The sequence below is a fragment of the Panthera pardus genome, unplaced genomic scaffold (assembly GCF_024362965.1).
Source record: "Panthera pardus isolate Hobbes unplaced genomic scaffold, ASM2436296v1 HiC_scaffold_17, whole genome shotgun sequence".
NCBI classification, from domain to species: Eukaryota; Metazoa; Chordata; class Mammalia; order Carnivora; family Felidae; genus Panthera; species Panthera pardus.
In genome coordinates this window covers 93129906-93148742 of record NW_026526732.1, presented here as the reverse complement: position 1 = coordinate 93148742, position 18837 = coordinate 93129906, and the positions used below count along the sequence as shown (strand labels likewise).

Here is an 18837-nt window from a genome sequence, read left to right as displayed (position 1 = left end):
ACTGCCTGGGTTCAAATACCGATTCCACCACTGCCTACTTGTGCGTCCTTGAGAAAGTTAATATCACTGTGCTTCAATTTCTGCAGCTATAAAATACAGATTAAGTGTCTGACTACAAGGTTGTTATAAGGATCCAATGAACTAATATTTCTAATACACTTATCATATATGAGGGGAAAAAAAGAATACATATTCCAAATGCTTGCTTACTTGTTAAAGAAATGAGTAGGCGAATATAGATGATATGATTCCTTATAACAGTGATAAAGACTAATGGATAAGGTGGTGGACCCAAGAAACAGCAGACAAGAGTGACAGTAAAGAACAAGATTTCATGAAACTGGAGAAAATAATTTCTGCTTTCCTGTTCCAGAGAGGTAAGTGACACTGCTTTAAGTGACAGGAAACTGCATTTTCATTAATACACTTGCAACACAGAGAGTGGACATTAGGAAAACAAATGGTAATTATATTTATACTAAGTATTTAAGAAATTGTTTAGCATATGAACTTGGGATTAAATATTTCCCAACGTGGGCATGCATTTGCTTATCACAATAAATTTCAAAACTCAGAGTGGAACACATGGGACTAGAAATAACTTCAAAAAGAATTTCTCGTGTTTATTTAGCACAAGGCAGAATTAAATTTTAATGTTGGAAAGACTCTCAAAATAAAATAATAGCAAAGGACAAGTTATTTAATGCATACTATGAAATATCTCAATTTTTCTTATTACAACCCTCAAATGGTGGCATCTCCATTCTGCAAATAAAGAAAAAGAAGTCATGAAAGGGTAAGTGGTTTGCCCAAGTTCAATGGCTATGAACTGAGGGAGCTAGGATTCAACTCCAAAGATCCAATTCTTAAACGTGGAGCTCTACTACCTCTTTTGAATTAATGCTTATAGTAATGCCACTCACTTCTAAGAAAACACTATCTTATGTCGTGGAGAAAATGGAACATGTCTCAAAAACAATATGTTGACAAAGTTGTAGCACTAAGAGAGTTGGTTCTTAATTATCAGAAAGCTATTTTTTTTAACATGCCGTTTAACTAGATACTGTTCACTTTTCGTCTTTGAAAGAGCCAGTGCAGTTACTGATAAAGGCAGTTTTAGTAATTTTGGATTATGTAACATTTTACAATTTACTTTATGAAGTACTTCATTTTCATCTTTATGGATTATGCTGTAAATTCTCTGAATTCATGCTTCACTTATTTCCCCAAGTCTCAGCCTCCTTAAATTTTACATTATGATTTTCGTATGCGAGATCATTCACCTGAGGACTCTGTTCTCTAGCCTTAGGCTAAATTAGCCTTAAGTCCTTAAATTTCACTGGAAAACTATCTCCCAAATTAATATCCCCAAAGCACTTAAGCCAAAAATTGATTTTATTCTACTTCCTGTTAAGTTACATAGATTATGCTGCAAAATTAAACAGGGTTTTAAAATTATATGTATTACTAGAATTCCCTAACTAATATAAACTAGATTACCTCTTGCTTCACTTTGCCCATTGCCCCTGAACCACTTGCAAAGGAACACTAGAGCAGTTCAATTTTAATAAATCTATTAACACAGAAAAAAAGGTGAAAATACATTCATTTATCTTGATTTTCACCTTTTTTTTTTAGAGTTTAAGCTATCAACATGAGATGTGTTATTGTGAGGGTTTAATGATTTGTTAGTTTTCAAATGAAAACTCTTTGAGACCTTTTACAAATAAATGGAAATTTAGGCAGGAACAGAAGGAACACCAGATGGGACACCTGGTATTCTCTCAAGAGGTGTCCTCAGGGACATTATATGAAAGTGAGGTGAAATGATATTAGGTGAGCACACTATAACAGAATTTCTGACTGAGATAATATTTTAATATAAAGAATATGTGTGTAATTCATACTCTGAATTAAGTAGTATATCATACACATTATTTAGTAATATATAAAATATATAATTAAATAATATTAAATATAAAATGAGTAATATTAAATAATACGAATATTAAGTAACAATAACATATAATAACATACTAATATACTATATAGTATATAATGCATATTATATAAAGTATATCTGATATGTAATATTTATAACATATAATGTATATAATGGAATATATACAGCATAGAGCCATAGCACCTTGAACTAGAATAGACTTTTAAAAATAATATAATCCAAGATCACTGTTTATAGATGAGTAGTTTGAGACACATAAATTTCAAATAATAGTCAACAATATAAAAAACTCATAATTTTTTTGTAGACATGATTGAAAATCAAGTGTACTTATTTGAAGTCTAATATATTTTCCACCAATCCAAGTTGTTTCTTGAAGAAGCATATAGATATGTATAAGATAAATATTTTTTCTCCATGTAGGACTATTTGCCAATCTGAAATATTTTTTGTGGTTGCTCCTGGAGGGGTTAGAAAGCACTACATTATAGTTATCATGCTATAGATAAGAGATGCTATAGGGGTGCCTGGGTGGCTCAGTTGTTTAAGCGTACAACTTGGACTCAGGTCACGATCTCACAGTTTGTGGGTTCAAGCCCTGCGTCGGGCTCTGCGGTGACAGCTCAGAGCCTGGAGCCTGCTTCGGATTCTGTGTCTGCTCTCTTTGCCCCTCCCCAACTTGTGCTCTATCTCTCTCAGTCTCTCAAAAATAAATAAATGTAAAAAAAAAAAAAGATTAAAAAAAAAAGGTGCTATAGATAAAGAGTTTGGCTTGAGTAACAAAAAGCTATGGAATGTGCTTAATATATATGTGCCTAGGATATGACTCTGTAAATAGAATAAAATTGTTTTGATAAATTAACTATAATAAAATTAATTAATTAATTAGAATAAAATTGATTTGCAGTGGGATTCTGGTAAATGGTCACCTCATGTGGAACTGACTTTGGAAACCAAATGGCTTTATCTGGTTTCCTCTTAACATTCACACACCTCACTTCTTTTCAAATTCAATGCCAATATTTCTTAAAGCTGAGTGGTATACATTTTTCAAAGAAAAAATGTTTCAGAACTCTTCAATATTAACTTAAAAACACTTTTGGTAAAGCATTACTACTTTACACACTTAATGGAAATATAAAATCAGAGGAGGGATATCAGCAAGACCAGAGTAGGCTTCCTACTCTGGAGTCTCCTTTCTCCCACATACACACTGATTGAGCAACCATTCATATATCAATTTCCTTTGTGAGAAATCAGAAACTAATTGAAGGCTCCTTTACCCTGGGGAAAGGTAAAACCAGATTTACTGAAACCAATAGGTCGATTCTGGACACCCTCTCAGGGAGATATTGCCTTTGGCATAGTGGTATACCATCAGGAAGAGACTCTCTAGCTCCTAGCTTCACTCAGAGGTCTACATGTCCAGTATTCTGCACTTTCTTTCTTTGGTTTGTTTGTTTTTAATTTTTGTAATGTTTATTGATTTTTGAGAGAGAAAGAGACAGAGAGCAAGTGGAGTAGGGGCAGAGAGAAGGAGACACAAAATCCAAAGCAGACTCCAGGCTCTGAGCTGTCAGCATAGAGCCTTATGTGGGGTTCGAACCCATGAACTGTGTGATCATGACCTGAGGATTTCTACAGAAGTTATATACAAGAAAAAGAGAAAGGAATCGAAGCATATAACACAAAAAATACAAAGCATAAAAAACAAAAAATCAACAAAACACAAAAGAAGACAAGAGAGGAAAAGATAGAGAAAAGAACTACAATACTAACAGAAAGCAAATAAGAAATGGCAGTAAATTCTTCTCTATCAATAATCACTTTAACTGTCAATGAATTAAAAATCCTCATTCAAAACACAAAATCAACAACAGTGAGCTGGTTTTTTTTGAAAAGATAAAATTGGCAAACCCTTAGCTAAACTAACAAAGAAAAGATGACTCAAATAAATAAGATCAGAAATGAAAGAAGAGACATTACAACTGATGCCACAGAAATAAAAAGGATAGTAAGAGAATATTAGCAATTATATGCCAACAACCTGGATAGTCTACAAGAAATAGATAAGCTCCTAGAAATATACTACCTATCAAAACTAGATCATAAAGAAAAAGTCTGAATGAACAAATAACTAGTAAAATGACTGAACTAGTAATCAAAAACCTTCCAAAAAGAAAATCCTAGGACAAGATATATTCACTTTAACTTCTACAGAATATTTGAAGAATTAACATCAATTCTTCTCAAACTCTTCCAACAAATTGAAGAGGGGGGATCAATTCCAAACATGTTTTATGAGGCCACCATTACTCTGACATGAAAGCCAGTCACAGACACTACAAGGAAAACAAACTACCTGCTATATCCCTGACATAGACAGATGCAAAACTCTTCAACAAAATACTAGCAAACCGAAAAGGATCATCTACCATGAACAAATGTGATTTATCTGTAGGATGAAGAATGGTTCAATATACAAAAACCAATTAATGTGATATATCACCTCAAAAGAATAAAAGATAAAAATCATACAATCATCTCAATAGATGCAGAAAAAGGATTTGACAAAATCCAATGCCATTTCATGATAAAAACACTAAAAAAAACAAGGAATAGAAGGAAATCACTTCAACATAATAATGACCATACTTGACAGGCTTGGCGCTAACATCTTACTCAATAGTTTAAAATTGAAAGGCATTCATCTAAGATCTGGAATAAGACTGGGAGGCCTACTTTTGCTACATCCATTCACCGTAGTACTGGAGTTTTAGCCAGAGAAGTTAGGCAAGGAAAAGAAATAAAAGGCATTCCAATCAGAAAGGAAGAAGTGAAATTATCCCTGTTTTCAGACAACATAATCATATACAGAGAGAAAACCCTAAAGATTAAAAAAAAATAGAACTAATGAGGTCAACAGAGTTGCAGGATACAAAATCAACATAAATAGTTGGTTGCTTTTCTATACACTAAACAAAATCTATATGAACAGGAAATTAGAAAAATAATCCCATTTAAAATAGCACCAAGAGGGGCACCTGGGTGGCTTAGCCAATTAAGCATAGAACTTCGGCTCAGGTCATGATCTCGCAGTTTGTGTGTTTGAGCCCTGCATTGGACTCTGTGCTGACAGCTCAGAGACTGGAACCTGCTTCGGATTCTGTGTCTCCCTCTCTCTCTGCCTCTCCCAGGCACTCTCTTTGCCCCTCCCAGGCACTCTCTCTCTGTCTCTCTCTCAAAAATAAACATTAAAAAAAATAAAATAAATAAAAAAGCACCAAAAGAATAAAATACCCAGGAATAAACTTGCCTGAGAAGGTAAAGACTTGTTATAAACAAAACTACAAAACACTGATGAAAGAAATTAAACAAAATACACACAAAAAATGTAAAGACATCCATATTATAACAACAGATTATTAGATTTCATATTGTTAAAATGTCCATATTACCCAAAACAATCTATGGAATCTATACTCAATGCATTCTCTATCAAAATCCAAATGGTATTTGTGAGTTTCTTTTTTCAGAAATAAAATAAACATTTCAAAATTCATATGAGGGGCACCTAGGTGGCTCTATTGGTTAAGTGTCCAACTCTTGATCTCAGCTTAGATCATGATCTCACAGTTCATGGGTTCAAGCCCCACATCAGGCTCTGCACTGATGGCACAGAGCCTGCTTGGGATTCTGTCTCTCTTCTCTCTGCCCCTTACCTGCTTGTGCTCTATCTCAAAATAAATAAATAAACTTAAAAAATTAAAAATAAATAAAAATTCATATGAAACCACAAAAGACCATGGAAAGCCAAATCAATCTTGAAAAATAACAGAGCTGGTGGCATCACAATTTCTGATTTCAAATTATATTACAAAGATAACAGTAATAGTAACAGTATGATACTGATATAAAGACAGTCATGTAGAACAATGGAACAGAATAAGAGAATTCAGGAATAAATCCATGCATATGCAATTAGCTGATCCTAAACAAGAATACCCAGAATGCACAACAGGAAAAGGATACTGTCTTCAACAAATGGTACTGGGAAAACTAGATATCCACATGTAAGCAAATAAAACTGGACCCTTACCTTATACCATAAATAAAAATTAATTCAAAATTGATTAAAAACATAAACTTAAGACCTTAAACTATAAAACTCCTAGAAGAAAACATTAGGGAAAACAACATGACATTGGTTCTGACAATATTTTCATCGATATGACACTAAAAACACAGGCACCAAAAGCAAAATAGGTAAGTAACTATATCAACTAAAAAGCCTCCATACAGAAAAGGAAACAATCAACAGAATTAAAAGGCAATCTATAAAATAGGAGAAAATATTTGCAAACTATATATCTGATAAGGGGTTAATCTCCAAAATACATATGGAACTCCAACAACTAAATAGTTAAAAAAGCTAATAACCCAAGTTAAAAAATAAGGCTTTTGAATAGACATTCTCCAAAAACATACAATGGTCAACAGTATATGAAAAAATGCTCATAATCACTAATCATCAGGAAAATTGCACACCAAAACCAAGAGATATCAAGATACCATCTTATACCTGTCAGAATTATATATATACATACATATGTATATATATACACATATATGTGTATATATGTGTATGTATTTTATTTACATATGTATGTATATATATGTGTGTAAATGTGTATGTGTGTGTGTATGCCACAAATGTTGGTGAGGATGTGGAGAAATCAGAACCCTTGTGCATTGTTGGTGGAGCACAAAATGGTGCAGCTGCTATGGAAAGTAGCATGGAGATTCCCTCCCAAATTAAAAATGAAACTACCATATAATCCTGCAATCCCACTTCTGGGTATTTATTCAAAAGAATTGAAATCAAGATCTTGAAAAGACCTATATTCATAGAAGCACTGTTCACAATAGCCATGATGTGTAAATAATTTAAATGTCCACTGACAAACCAATAGATAAAAAAAGGAAATTCTGTAATAAGTGACTACATGGATGAAACAGAGGACATCAGGCTAAGTGAAGGAGTCCAGGCACAGAAAGACAAACGTTGAATGATTCCACTTACATGAGGCAGTATATGTGTCCTTGTATTCAAGTAGAAGAATTTCACCAGTGTGTATCCCTAAACTGGAAAATTTTGTTTAGGATATGAACATCTTCCACTTTATAGATGATACTAAAAAGGATTTTCAATGCAGATTAAAAATGTACTAAACTGTCTCACTGCAGGTGCAATCTTCATGCTTGTTATAATAGGAAGCAAATGTGCAGCTAGATTCTCTCCTTTTGCCAAGGGAAAACATTGGTTCTTAACAGAATGCTGACAATATTCCTTCATTCACCATCATGAGCTTAAATAGAGGTAGTCATTTCTCTTATGAGTTTATCAATGCTTTACATGTCAGAAAAACTAATAGATGGTTGTCAGCCCTTATTCTTTATAGATCCTATTTTAGCAGGGTTGAACAGCTCCTCTTTCTTGAAACTTGCTCTTCTTCTGCATTCTATGATTACAGCACATTTTCTCAGTTGTGCTCTTAATTCCTCAGCCTACTTTGCTGTTGGATACTTAATTACCTTCTCAGTCTTCTCCAGGACTTTGTTCTGATTCTTCTCTTCTTTCTCCTCCCTCTCCCCTGAGGTTATCTTATCTAGTCACATGTACTTGTTTATTATTTTTTCTCATTCATTTATTTATTTACTTTTAACTTTTATTTATTTATTTTGAGAGAGGGTAGGGGCAGAGAGAGAGGGAGAGAGAGAAAATCCCAAACAGGCTCTTCACTGTCAGCATGGAGCCCGACATGGGGCTTGAACTCACAATCCGCAAGATAAATTCTGTTTTTATTAGTGATTGACTTCAATGTGAAAAAAGAAGAACTATCATCTTTATAGAACATATTTTACGTTATCAACTTTTGAAGAAAGAAAAAAATATCCACTAAGGGATTAACAATAGTATCTACTTGTATAATTATCTTATTTCCTTTAATCTTTTGAAAATTTTTCTTTCATCTTTTGAAAAAATTTTCCCCTGGTGTGTTTCAATTTATTTCTGACTGATTACCTAGTATTCATATAAAATATTACCTGAGCTGAAACCAATAGTTGGATGCTTAACTGACTGAGCCACCAGGCGCCCCTCATCTGGTCACATGAATTTAAATGCTACATGCTGAGAATTCCCTGAGTTATGAACACAAGTGTTACCTTGTTCATTCTTGCAAGCCTCACAGATACCTCACTTGAAGTGTCCAAACTAATAATCTTCTCATTTCCCCCAAATCTGTTCTCCCAGTTTTCCTCATCTTAGTAATGGATCCATCGTTTTGTTGCTTAAGCCACCTGAAGCCTTAGACTCATGCTTGATGTCTCCTTCTGACTTCCTCATAGGCTCATGAGTGCAGACTTGCATGTATTTTTTTTTCTATATTTTCTAATGAGATAATTAGGGTGAGGTAGATACAATGGTAAATATAAGCCAGTGTTCTTGAATAAACGGAACTGTGATTAAATGTACACAGAACTTTTCAAAACTAGAAGCAAACATAAATAGAGGAATTCAAGAGAGATCCTTAAAATGTTGGAACCATATAGATTAAGAAAGGATCCAGAGTAGGGACAGACTCAGAGATAGGTCCTCCCCAACTCCTGGCAGCGTTTTGCACAGATATCAAGAAATAGAGGCAAAAGTGATAAAGATATGGGTCGGAGCAAAAAAACAGAAGAGCAGTTTGCAGAGGAAGGTGGAACTGTGGGAGGAGAATCTGTCTTTGTGTTGAGTAGGAGCCAGTTTTTGCGGTACAACTGAGCGCGGCTCAGTCCACAGTGGATTATTGCTTAAGAAAGGCATGTCCTCGTATGGGAATAAATTAAAAGTGAGTCTTATATGTGCAAGGAATGAGAAATAATTCTCATGGGTCTTCATCTGAAAATTTGTTGATTTGTTGCCAAATGCCACTGATGGCAAAATAGACAGCTAAGGGCTTAAATGGCACTGTTGCAGACAGGCCGAATGAATAAGTGAATGACTTAACACATAACCTCCAGAAGAAGCAATGGTTTTTGAAATGTTGCAATGCAACTCTTATGTCTCTATTATTTTGCTTATGCTTATCAGAGATATACGTTACATATATGCTTATTTAAAACACTTTTGCTTGGGGCGCCTGGGTGGCTCAGTCGGTTAAGCGGCCGATTTCGGCTCAGGTCACGACTCACGGTCCGTGAGTTCGAGCCCCGCGTCGGGCTCTGTGCTGATAGCTCAGAGCCTGGAGCCTGTTTCAGATTCTGTGTCTCCCTCTCTCTGACCCTCCCCCATTCATGCTCTGTCTCTCTCTGTCTCAAAAATAAATAAATGTTGAAAAAAAAAATTTTTTTTAAATAAAAATAAAAAATAAAACACTTTTGCTTATTATAGAGTGATTTTCTTTTTAAGATCAAATGGACAGAAAATAAGGTCAAGGTAGAGATTAACAGTTTTGTTTTGTTTTGTTTTTCACCATTTACCCAACCCAAGAGGGCTGAACGTGGCCATCTTTTAAAAATTTTTTTCACTGGTGTGTTTCAATTTATTTCTGATTGATTACCTAGTATTCATACAACAAATATCTTGGAAGCGCTCAGAAAGGTGGACAAGCATCCTCTCTAATAGTCTATCATAAACAATTTACTGAGGTGTCATTTCCTCTTTAAATTGATAATGAATTGTGATGAGTAATATAAACTACCAAAATATTTTAACAGAAAGGGAAATATAGATAACTGAGGTGACTTTTTCATTTATTCTTCAGGAATCAATCACAACTTCCAAAGGAGAATTCTGTCATTCTGTGTTAGATTATTAATTTAACAGTCACTTTTTTGGCTAAATGATTTTTATGGAAGATGATTGACAGGGTTTTTTGTAAAAGTGAATGGCTTTATAGCAGATTAATTATTGAATATGTAAATCAATGTTTTAAACATACAAAAAGTAGGTAATACTTATTTGCTTTACAAAAGTATTCTTATTTTCTCAAGGGATTCACTTAAAATTTTAATAATTATTGGACTCATCTATTATGTTGAAATTAAAAATTAAAATGAATATTTAGATTCTTTAATCAATCATTGTTATGAACTCAGAGTCTGTGTCCCCCTAAAATTCACATTAAAATCCTAGTCCTCAATAAATTGGTATTAGGAGGAGGAGGTCTTCAGGAGGTGATTAGGTCATGAGGGTGGTGCCCTTACAAAAGAGATCCCAGAAAACTCTCTCACTCTTTCTGCCAACGTTGAGGACACAGTTAGAAGACAGCAGCTGTCTATGAACCAGAAAAGGGGCCCTCACCAGACTCCAACCTGCCAGCACCATGATCTTGGACTTCCCAACCTTCGTAACTATGAAAAATTAATGTTTATGGTATTTTTGTTATAGCAGCCCAAATGGATTAAGTTAGTCACTGAGTCTTCAAAAATTCCTATCCTATATAAAAGTATATGCTACCATAAATTCTGTTTTTAATATTAGTGGTTGACTTGAATGTGAAAAATAACTAGCATCTTTACAGAACACATTTTATGTTTTCAATTTTTGCAGAAAGAAAAAAAATCCTCTAGAGGATTAACAATAATATCTCTTTGTATAATTATCTTATTTCCTTTTATATTTAGCAAAGAGAAAAGTTGGTACCACTGTAACTTGGCTTGTGCTTTGTTAAAGAATTAAGGCTTGGTGTCCTTAAGCAACTTAGACCCAAGGCAGGAGCGCATGCATTGAAAAGTATAAAACAATTAATGCACTACTAGGGAAAAGTGTTTTCCTACACCAGAGAGGGGGCATTTACTCTCGGACTTTGGAAGTTATCATCATTTACGGTCCTCAGGGGGAAACAGTTTTTCACACTTCAGGCACAAAACTGAAAATGCCTAACTGTTTCATTCTCTCCTCCCTACTGAGCTCTGTGTGTTTTTGTTAAAGGAAACATTAAACAACCTGTCAGCATATATGCATTGGATTAGGGGCTCTGATTACGTGGAGGGGCTCTAGCCAGTATAGAAAGACATTACTGGAAACTTAGAGGCAAGAGAATAAGTGTAACTTAGTACTTATTGGCTTGAAGACTCAACTATAGTTCTCTTTCTTAGTGTTTAATACTGCAAACCTGTTGTTTTTAATTTTCTGAGTACTGACAACCCACTGTGCTTAAACAGCAGCTCTTAATCAGAACACAATAATTAGATAGTTACAGCCTGCATGATACTTAGATATTCAAAGGGGCCATACTGCACAGAAACAAGTTCACAAAGCTGTTTCTGTTTTCTGATTCATATGATTTCTCTTTAAGTATTATCATAGACATTTTGTATTTTGCTTGTATCAATCATTCAATATATAGCAATTTAAGTGAATGTCACACACACATAACACACATAAGTACTATGAGAGAGTAACAGTATAAGAATAAAAATTCAATAAGGAACTGACATAAAATCTTCCAAATACAGGAACACAGCATATTTAGCAAGGAGGGAAAAGTTGCTTAGTTAGCAGTCCCTTTAATTTCAAGGTAACTTCACTGGTCTACACACAAATTTCTCTAAATTGATTGTGACAAATGTCCAGTTGTTCTATATCACAGAACGAGAATCAAGTTTTTATGAGAGTATCCCTTAGTTAATGCTAATCCTTTCTAACAAAGGTTTGAATGACAAAGTCTTCAGAAGATAGTCAGTTATTACCTATTTCTGCAACTCTACTTTGATACTCTGTCCTCCCCTAGATAACTACCTTTCTCTTTTTATTAATAAGCTTCTAGAAACAGTAATCAAAAATATTTCTTCTTCCATTTATTCTTCCTTAAAAAGCTATTTTTCTTCCTGCTCTTATTGTTCTTCTGAAACTGCTGGTTGACCTTTTGTAGCTTTGGTGTTGAACATATATACTCCTTTTGGAAACTCTGTCTTTGTGACATATTTCCCCTTGTTCTATTACCAATTCCTCTACCCTTTAACCGTTTTTGGGTGCCCCTCTTCTTTAGCCCACTCTTAAATTGCTGATCTCCAATAATTAATCCTCTCTTCTCTCATTCTACAAAAACAATCCAATCAGTGATTGTGGCTTCCACTATCACATGTATAAAGACTCCCATAGTCAGGATCTCTTAAAAACTCAAGGCCCATATTTCAAATGACTTACTCTATATCACAATGTCCCGTTGGTAGGATGATATGCAACAGGAATGTACTGATGCAATGGATTGATGAATTAGTGGCATGGCAAACCAGCTGGTAATATTTGAAAATCATCTCTACCAAAAATTAATGCAAATGCAAAAATGAACTTGCCATCTTTATAAATAATCTTGTGATCCCCATCTTTTTTAAGACACTATACATTCTCTGCTTACATAAGACAAACTGGTAATTCAAATTCCACTTTTTCCATTTTTTTCCTATAATTATTATGAGCTCGATAGCTTTCATAGTCATCCTCTCACCCTTACTGTCACAACACCATTTCTTGTTTAATTATTCCTATTACCTAACTTTATCAATTCTTGACCTGTAGTCTAAATATCTCTAGTCCTCTGCTTCAGGTGCTTCAGAGTAAAAACTATTAAAGATCACTACTTGTTCAAACTTCTTAAATGGCTCCTACAGGCACCAGTATAAAAACAGATAATATTTTATATTTTATACAGGATCCATGATGCTCAGACTCCTGCCTTTTCCAACATCAAGTCTTCCTTCTGCTCATTTCACATCAAACTCCATGCCTCCACAATTAGTGAGTTATTTCCACTCCCACTCCCCCTCTCCTAGGTCTTTCCATTACCTAAGCCTGAGTGTGTGACATTTTGTCTGCCTGGAATGACAGCCTACATATTACTTACCTGGTAGGCACTTGATCATCCCTCACATCTATGCCTAACTACAAACCCCCTTATTCCCCTAGGGAGACTAGGAGGTTCTCTTTTCTATTTTTCTATACTGCTCCTGTATCCTCAACAGAGTAATAGCTCCTTGAGTCTTGAGAACTTGCAGTTAATTAATCTTTGCCCACAAATATTAAATTCTATATGAGAACTCATCTTTTACTTGGGATGTATATATACATAAATATATATGTGTGTATATATATATGACTAAAGATTCATTTATGTAAGTTTTTTGTAATCCTATCATCCATTCTTTAATTGATCATACATTTACAAGATGTTTTATGGACACCTACTATGTGACAGAAACTGTCCTTGCCTTGAGGTATAAAAAGGTAAACAAAACAGAAATGTGTTACTCTTATAGAGCTTATAGTCTTGTTATATCTAGGAAAAAGTCAGTGAAGTGCATTACCATAGAAAAAGTCACAAAAAGTCTAATGGAGTAAAGCTGAATTTAAAATAACGTCTGCATGCTTACAGATAAAGAATTCCCTTATTTCACTGAAGGCATATGCATCACATCAACTATGCAAGTGACTTTTGTTCTTTATGTAAATTTGCTTTCAATTTTTTTAGCTTACCAATAGTAGATTTATACCCAATTTATATTACTTGTGGGGCTTCGAAATAATAGCATTTTAGATCTCCAGTATTTTAAAATAGTATGTTCACATAAGTAAAGCACAATTGTAAATACAGTAAGAGAAAAGATGTAATAAGCTATTGGTACACTTAACAAGCAACCCTAAATTGTGAAAGTAATTCTCCATAATAACGTAAAATGGAGCCAATGATCAATAACACTTAAGTCAGCATGAAAGCTCTTATCCAAAAATATAGGTTAATAATGAAGACAATAAGCTAATTATCTAAATGAAAATTTAGAGTACGGGTTGGCATATGCACAAACCTCTGCAGAGAACATTTTTACATTTTAAAAACCCAATATGAAGTGGAGACTGAGAATGGTCTTCCAGATCCATTTCCTGAATCAGATTTGTGGTGTGTTCTTGAGCCGACCCCCTCATATATCCAAGGAAATCACTAGCATAGGAGTGAACAAAAGCCCATATGTTTAAAATTATCATTAAGTATAATGCACATGTATAAGATGTATATATGTATATAAGATGGGAAAGCAGCCTGACAACCAAAGCAATTCTGTACAATGAGAACAGTAAACTTTTAGTATGCTTCAGTAGGATATCTTAGTAGAATTGTTCATGTTCTCTTTTCAAAACCATGAAGACAGCTTCATCAACTAGGAAACTTTTCTAAAATTTTGCAATCTGTTTTTCATAAAATGACATAATAAATATATTTTAAGATATCAATAGAAATACCTGGTTTGTTCCACGAAGATATGGAAAACCACCAATAAAGACAGATCCTGATTCTGGCAAGGGTTTTCCAGATATATGATTGATAGATTCACTTGTTTTCATAGTCTTTCCTAAAATAGTCAGTTCAGCTCTACATGGATCAAATTCTTGCCTGCAACCATTTAGGGAAAAAAATTATGGTTTTAGCATGTGTTGTATAAACATTTGACCAATTAATTAAGCTATTAACAAAAGAAGAAACATTTAAGTAAACAGATTATCTCACCATAAAGCCAACAAAGTTATCAGTAGATTAATCTGTTCTAAATTAGAAACCCTTAATGTTTTAAGTACATAAATACAAAGTTAAATTTTGACAAAACAACAAATTGTGGCAATCACTTAATGAAATAAATTCTGATAATAAATGGAACATTCCCATCACTGACTAAAATGACATTAAGAGCATAATATTCTACTTCAGTTTTTTACATTGTCTAATTTTCTGTGTGAAAAATATTGAAAAGAATCAGGTTTAAATATGGTTATCCAGTGTACAACATACCTTTGACTATAGGAGTGTGTGTGTGTGAGTATGTTCCCAGGCACTCTATTTTATTGGTCTATACTTCTACCCCTGTACCAATATCACACTGTCTGAAATACTGATACTTTTTATTAAGTCCAGATATTTGAAGTATAAATCCTCTTACTTTGTTCATCTTTTTGAATTGAGATTATCAAAAAAATTTTTTTTCTCTTTATTGTGATGAATTATGCTGTTTTTTTTAATGTTTGAATGCATTCCTGAAATAAATTTACTTGGTCGTAATGTATGTCAATTTTACATAACACAGGATTCACTCTTCTATATATTAAGGAATATATATGTTAAACAGAGTGATTGGCCTCAGGCCTCCTGTCTTGGTATTACTCTTATTAAATTTTGGTATCAAGATGATGCTGTCCTTATATTATTTCAGAAAGTTAATAAAATATTGACGTTATCTCTACTTTTCAATATTTGTAGAATTCACTAGAACAGCCCCCTGGACTTGGAGTTTTCTTTGAGGAAGTTACTAAGGATGGATTTAATGTATTTAATCAACGCAGATATATATGTATTATCACATCTATTTCACTAAGTTGTGTTTTTTTAGAAACATTTTCATTTAACCTGAATTCTCAAAATTACTGGCATAAAATACTTTTATTTATCCAAAATATTGGCATAAAATGTATTTATGCCTAACATTATTGCCAGTAAAGATGTAATTGGTGTTGAGACTCTAACAATGTCTCTCTTTCGTATAATATTGGCTATGTGTGCTTTTTCTCATTTTATTTCTTTTGCAGATTAACCTTGGTAGGGAGTAGCCAATTTCAAAGAACACACTTTTGGCATTGTTGATAGTTGCCATCCTGTTTATTTTCTACTCCATTAGCTTCTGTTCTTATTTTTATGATTTTCATCTTTTCACTTTCTTTGGGCTTAATTTACTCTCCTGCTTCTAGGCTGTTTAATCTAACATAAGCTCTCAAGATTGTAAACTTCTAAGAATAAATTTAGCTATGCACAAAAAGTTCTTCCTCATCATCTATTCAAAATATTTTCTAATTTCTTTTGTGATTTTTTTGTTTGTTTGGCCCAAGATTATTCAGAACTGTACAGGGACTTCCTGGTTATCTTTTATATTATAAAATACTATAAAAGCTCAAATCAAGCTTATTCAAAGAATATTCTGTTGGCTTCTGATTCTTGAAATTTATTCACTTAGGCTGCATAGCCCAGCATATGGTCAATTTTAGAAATGTTCTCATGACCCCAGAAAGTGTGTTCTGTATATGTGAATACACACACACACACACACACACACACACACACACACACATTTACACATTTTTGTAGTGAATAAAGAATAGGAACAATGAGATAAATCATATCTATAATGCATATACATTTTTTCTTAAAAAATATTTGGAGATTTTTTTTGCATCCTCCTTTTATCTATATCATGATACAAAGTTAATAAAACTAAGACCATGTATAACATGGCAGCCAATATTAATGCTATGATAAAGAAAGTTCTGAAAAGTTTTTGAAAAGATCATGCTGTTCTGTATATTAAGAACATGGGAAAAAATGTACTGAACATTTTTAGAACCCATTTGATATTCTTGGATGCTGTATTTAGAAGCAAACTAGAAGCTTTCTGGGTTAATTACTTCTTACAATTAAGCTGTTAAAAATATCTTAGGGAGGATACAGCTTCTAGGAAGTTATTCATTAAATGATAAAAATAAAAAGCACAACTACTTTTCTCCAATCAATCTTTAAATTTTAATGTTTGGAAAAATATTTCATACTGTTTTGTGATATTGAAATAGTATTAGCAATTATTCACTAAGACTTTGTTAATGAACAAATTTCCCATATTTCATGAAGCAAAGGAAACCCATTAAGCCATCAAACATATTTATTTGGCTGTTGATTATAGCTATAATAACTGAAAAGATAATATATATACAATACATACATATTCATGAATCACTGAATAAAGCCACTAAGATCTTTGAAATTTACTGTTAAATTTTGTTTTTAAAAATAATCAACAGGGTAATCATATTTAATTTTGTTTTTATAATTATATCAATAAAATATAGGTCAATAATTATACTTCTAAATTAAATTTTTCTGATGTGCATAATTTCTCTTATGTGACTACATAACATATTGTTGGGTATTTAGGTTCTAAGATTTTAAAGTGATAAATGTGTACATGATACTAATTTATGAGGTCATATCACTCTTATTTAATCTTAGGAAATGTTCCCAGAAGTAAATGTTTAGTTTTATATTTCTACTCATATAAGATCTATTAGTATTTTCAATATATTCTCTGAATGAAAATCCTTCCCAACAAAGAAATAAATATTTGCCTATATTTTATGTTTATACATGGATTTGAAGGTCACTAATATTCACAATAATATTTTATGTATATAGTATTTCTTCACTTCGTATTTTATAGGTCTTCAGTGTACTTGATTCCAAATATATTTCTTTAATTACTCTAGTGGGACAATTTATTTTAATATTTGGTATACCAAGTATTCTCTGTTCAAACTCTTCTTAAAAGATTTTTTGACACTTCAGCATGTTTATCATTAAGAATCTATTTTTTATTCCAAACGTTGTCTGTGGCATTTTTAATCAAGAACAAAAGTTACTCTACATTCTAAAATTTCAAGGAATACACATGTACATACAGGTGTGCATACACATCTGCATATATGTATCTAAAATACATATACATATGTATTTACATATTTATATTACAAATTAGAATATTTTATCCTAATGAGAAGAACATTTTTTTGTCTTCCTTTAAAGATCTGTATTTAGCCCATAGTCAACAGTGGTGTTTACTCTTGTGGATCTGACTAGAGAATAATGAAAAAATGTGGTATAAAATACATATTAATTCAATACACAATGGTTCTAAGTAGTGCAATAAAGACTACACACAAATACTGAGTAGAAATATCCCAGAACTGGCCTCTGTGTGATTATGATGATTACGAGAGGAAGAGTGAAGAATAAGAGATATTATAGTGTGAGATTTTGAGAGATGGTGAAGGTTAGAAGCGAAATGAATAAAGTGGAGTTTTAAGGGCTTTGTCTGTCTATAGTTGAGAATGAGAGTTCAGTTCAATACCAGATCTTTAAGCTTCACTACTTTAAGCATGTGGAACATGCTATTCTGTATGGAGATTATAGTTCATTCACTACAATGTCAACAGTATAAGGAGACAGAGGCCTTTGTTATGTTACTCCTATATCCTCATACGTACAACAGGGCCTTGTATGTGGCAAACACTACAGTATGTGTTGAATAATGAGCAGTTTTGCAAGACACTATCTGAAATAAAATAGGTGCTTAACGAATGACAGCATTTTTCTTTTGAAGATAGCATGTACTTTATTCTATTTATTAGAAGATATTTCATAAAATGCTGAAAATACCAAAGAGGAAAAAGGCACAATAACCTGCATTTATCAGAAGGAACCATTATAACTGTATTGTAATTTAAAACTGTCATTTTATTACAGAATGTTCCCTGAAGTTGGGAATGTAACATATAAACTCTTTTGGAGTTTGCCTTCTTTGTTAATTTAATAACATAAGACATTTATGTATGTTAATGTTATTCCAAACTATTAACTTTCATGAATGTATAGTAATAGTTCATATGTCTGTACTTTATTTCTAAAATGTTCAATCATTGATATTTGGGAATCTTTGTATTTTCACTCTTTTCTGTAAAACTAAAATATATGACTGTTTCATGCATCTTGATACACACATCGATGTATTAGGAAAATTTCTAGAAGTTAATTTGTGGTATATAAGCTTTCTCAACATTTCCATTATATGTTCCTAAATTTTATTCAAAATTTTTTCTCAATCTACTGTCTGTGATGGTTAGTTTTGTGTGGCAATTTAGCTAGGCTACAGTCTCCTGTTATTCAAACACTAATCTAGGTGTTGCTGTTAAGGCATTTTGTAGGTGTGGTTAACATCTACAAGCAATTGACTTTAAGTAA

General features: G+C 32.9%; 1 protein-coding gene across 1 annotated transcript in view; it reads right to left on the bottom strand.

Annotated features, from left to right (window-relative positions):
* Positions 1-18837, bottom strand: part of LOC109248190 (protein eyes shut homolog) — a 784935-nt gene that overhangs the window by 551697 nt on the left and 214401 nt on the right. The window contains exon 7 of the mRNA XM_053905310.1: positions 14250-14400. Within this exon, the coding sequence (XP_053761285.1) occupies positions 14250-14400 (151 nt within the window). The remainder of the gene's footprint in view (positions 1-14249; positions 14401-18837) is intronic.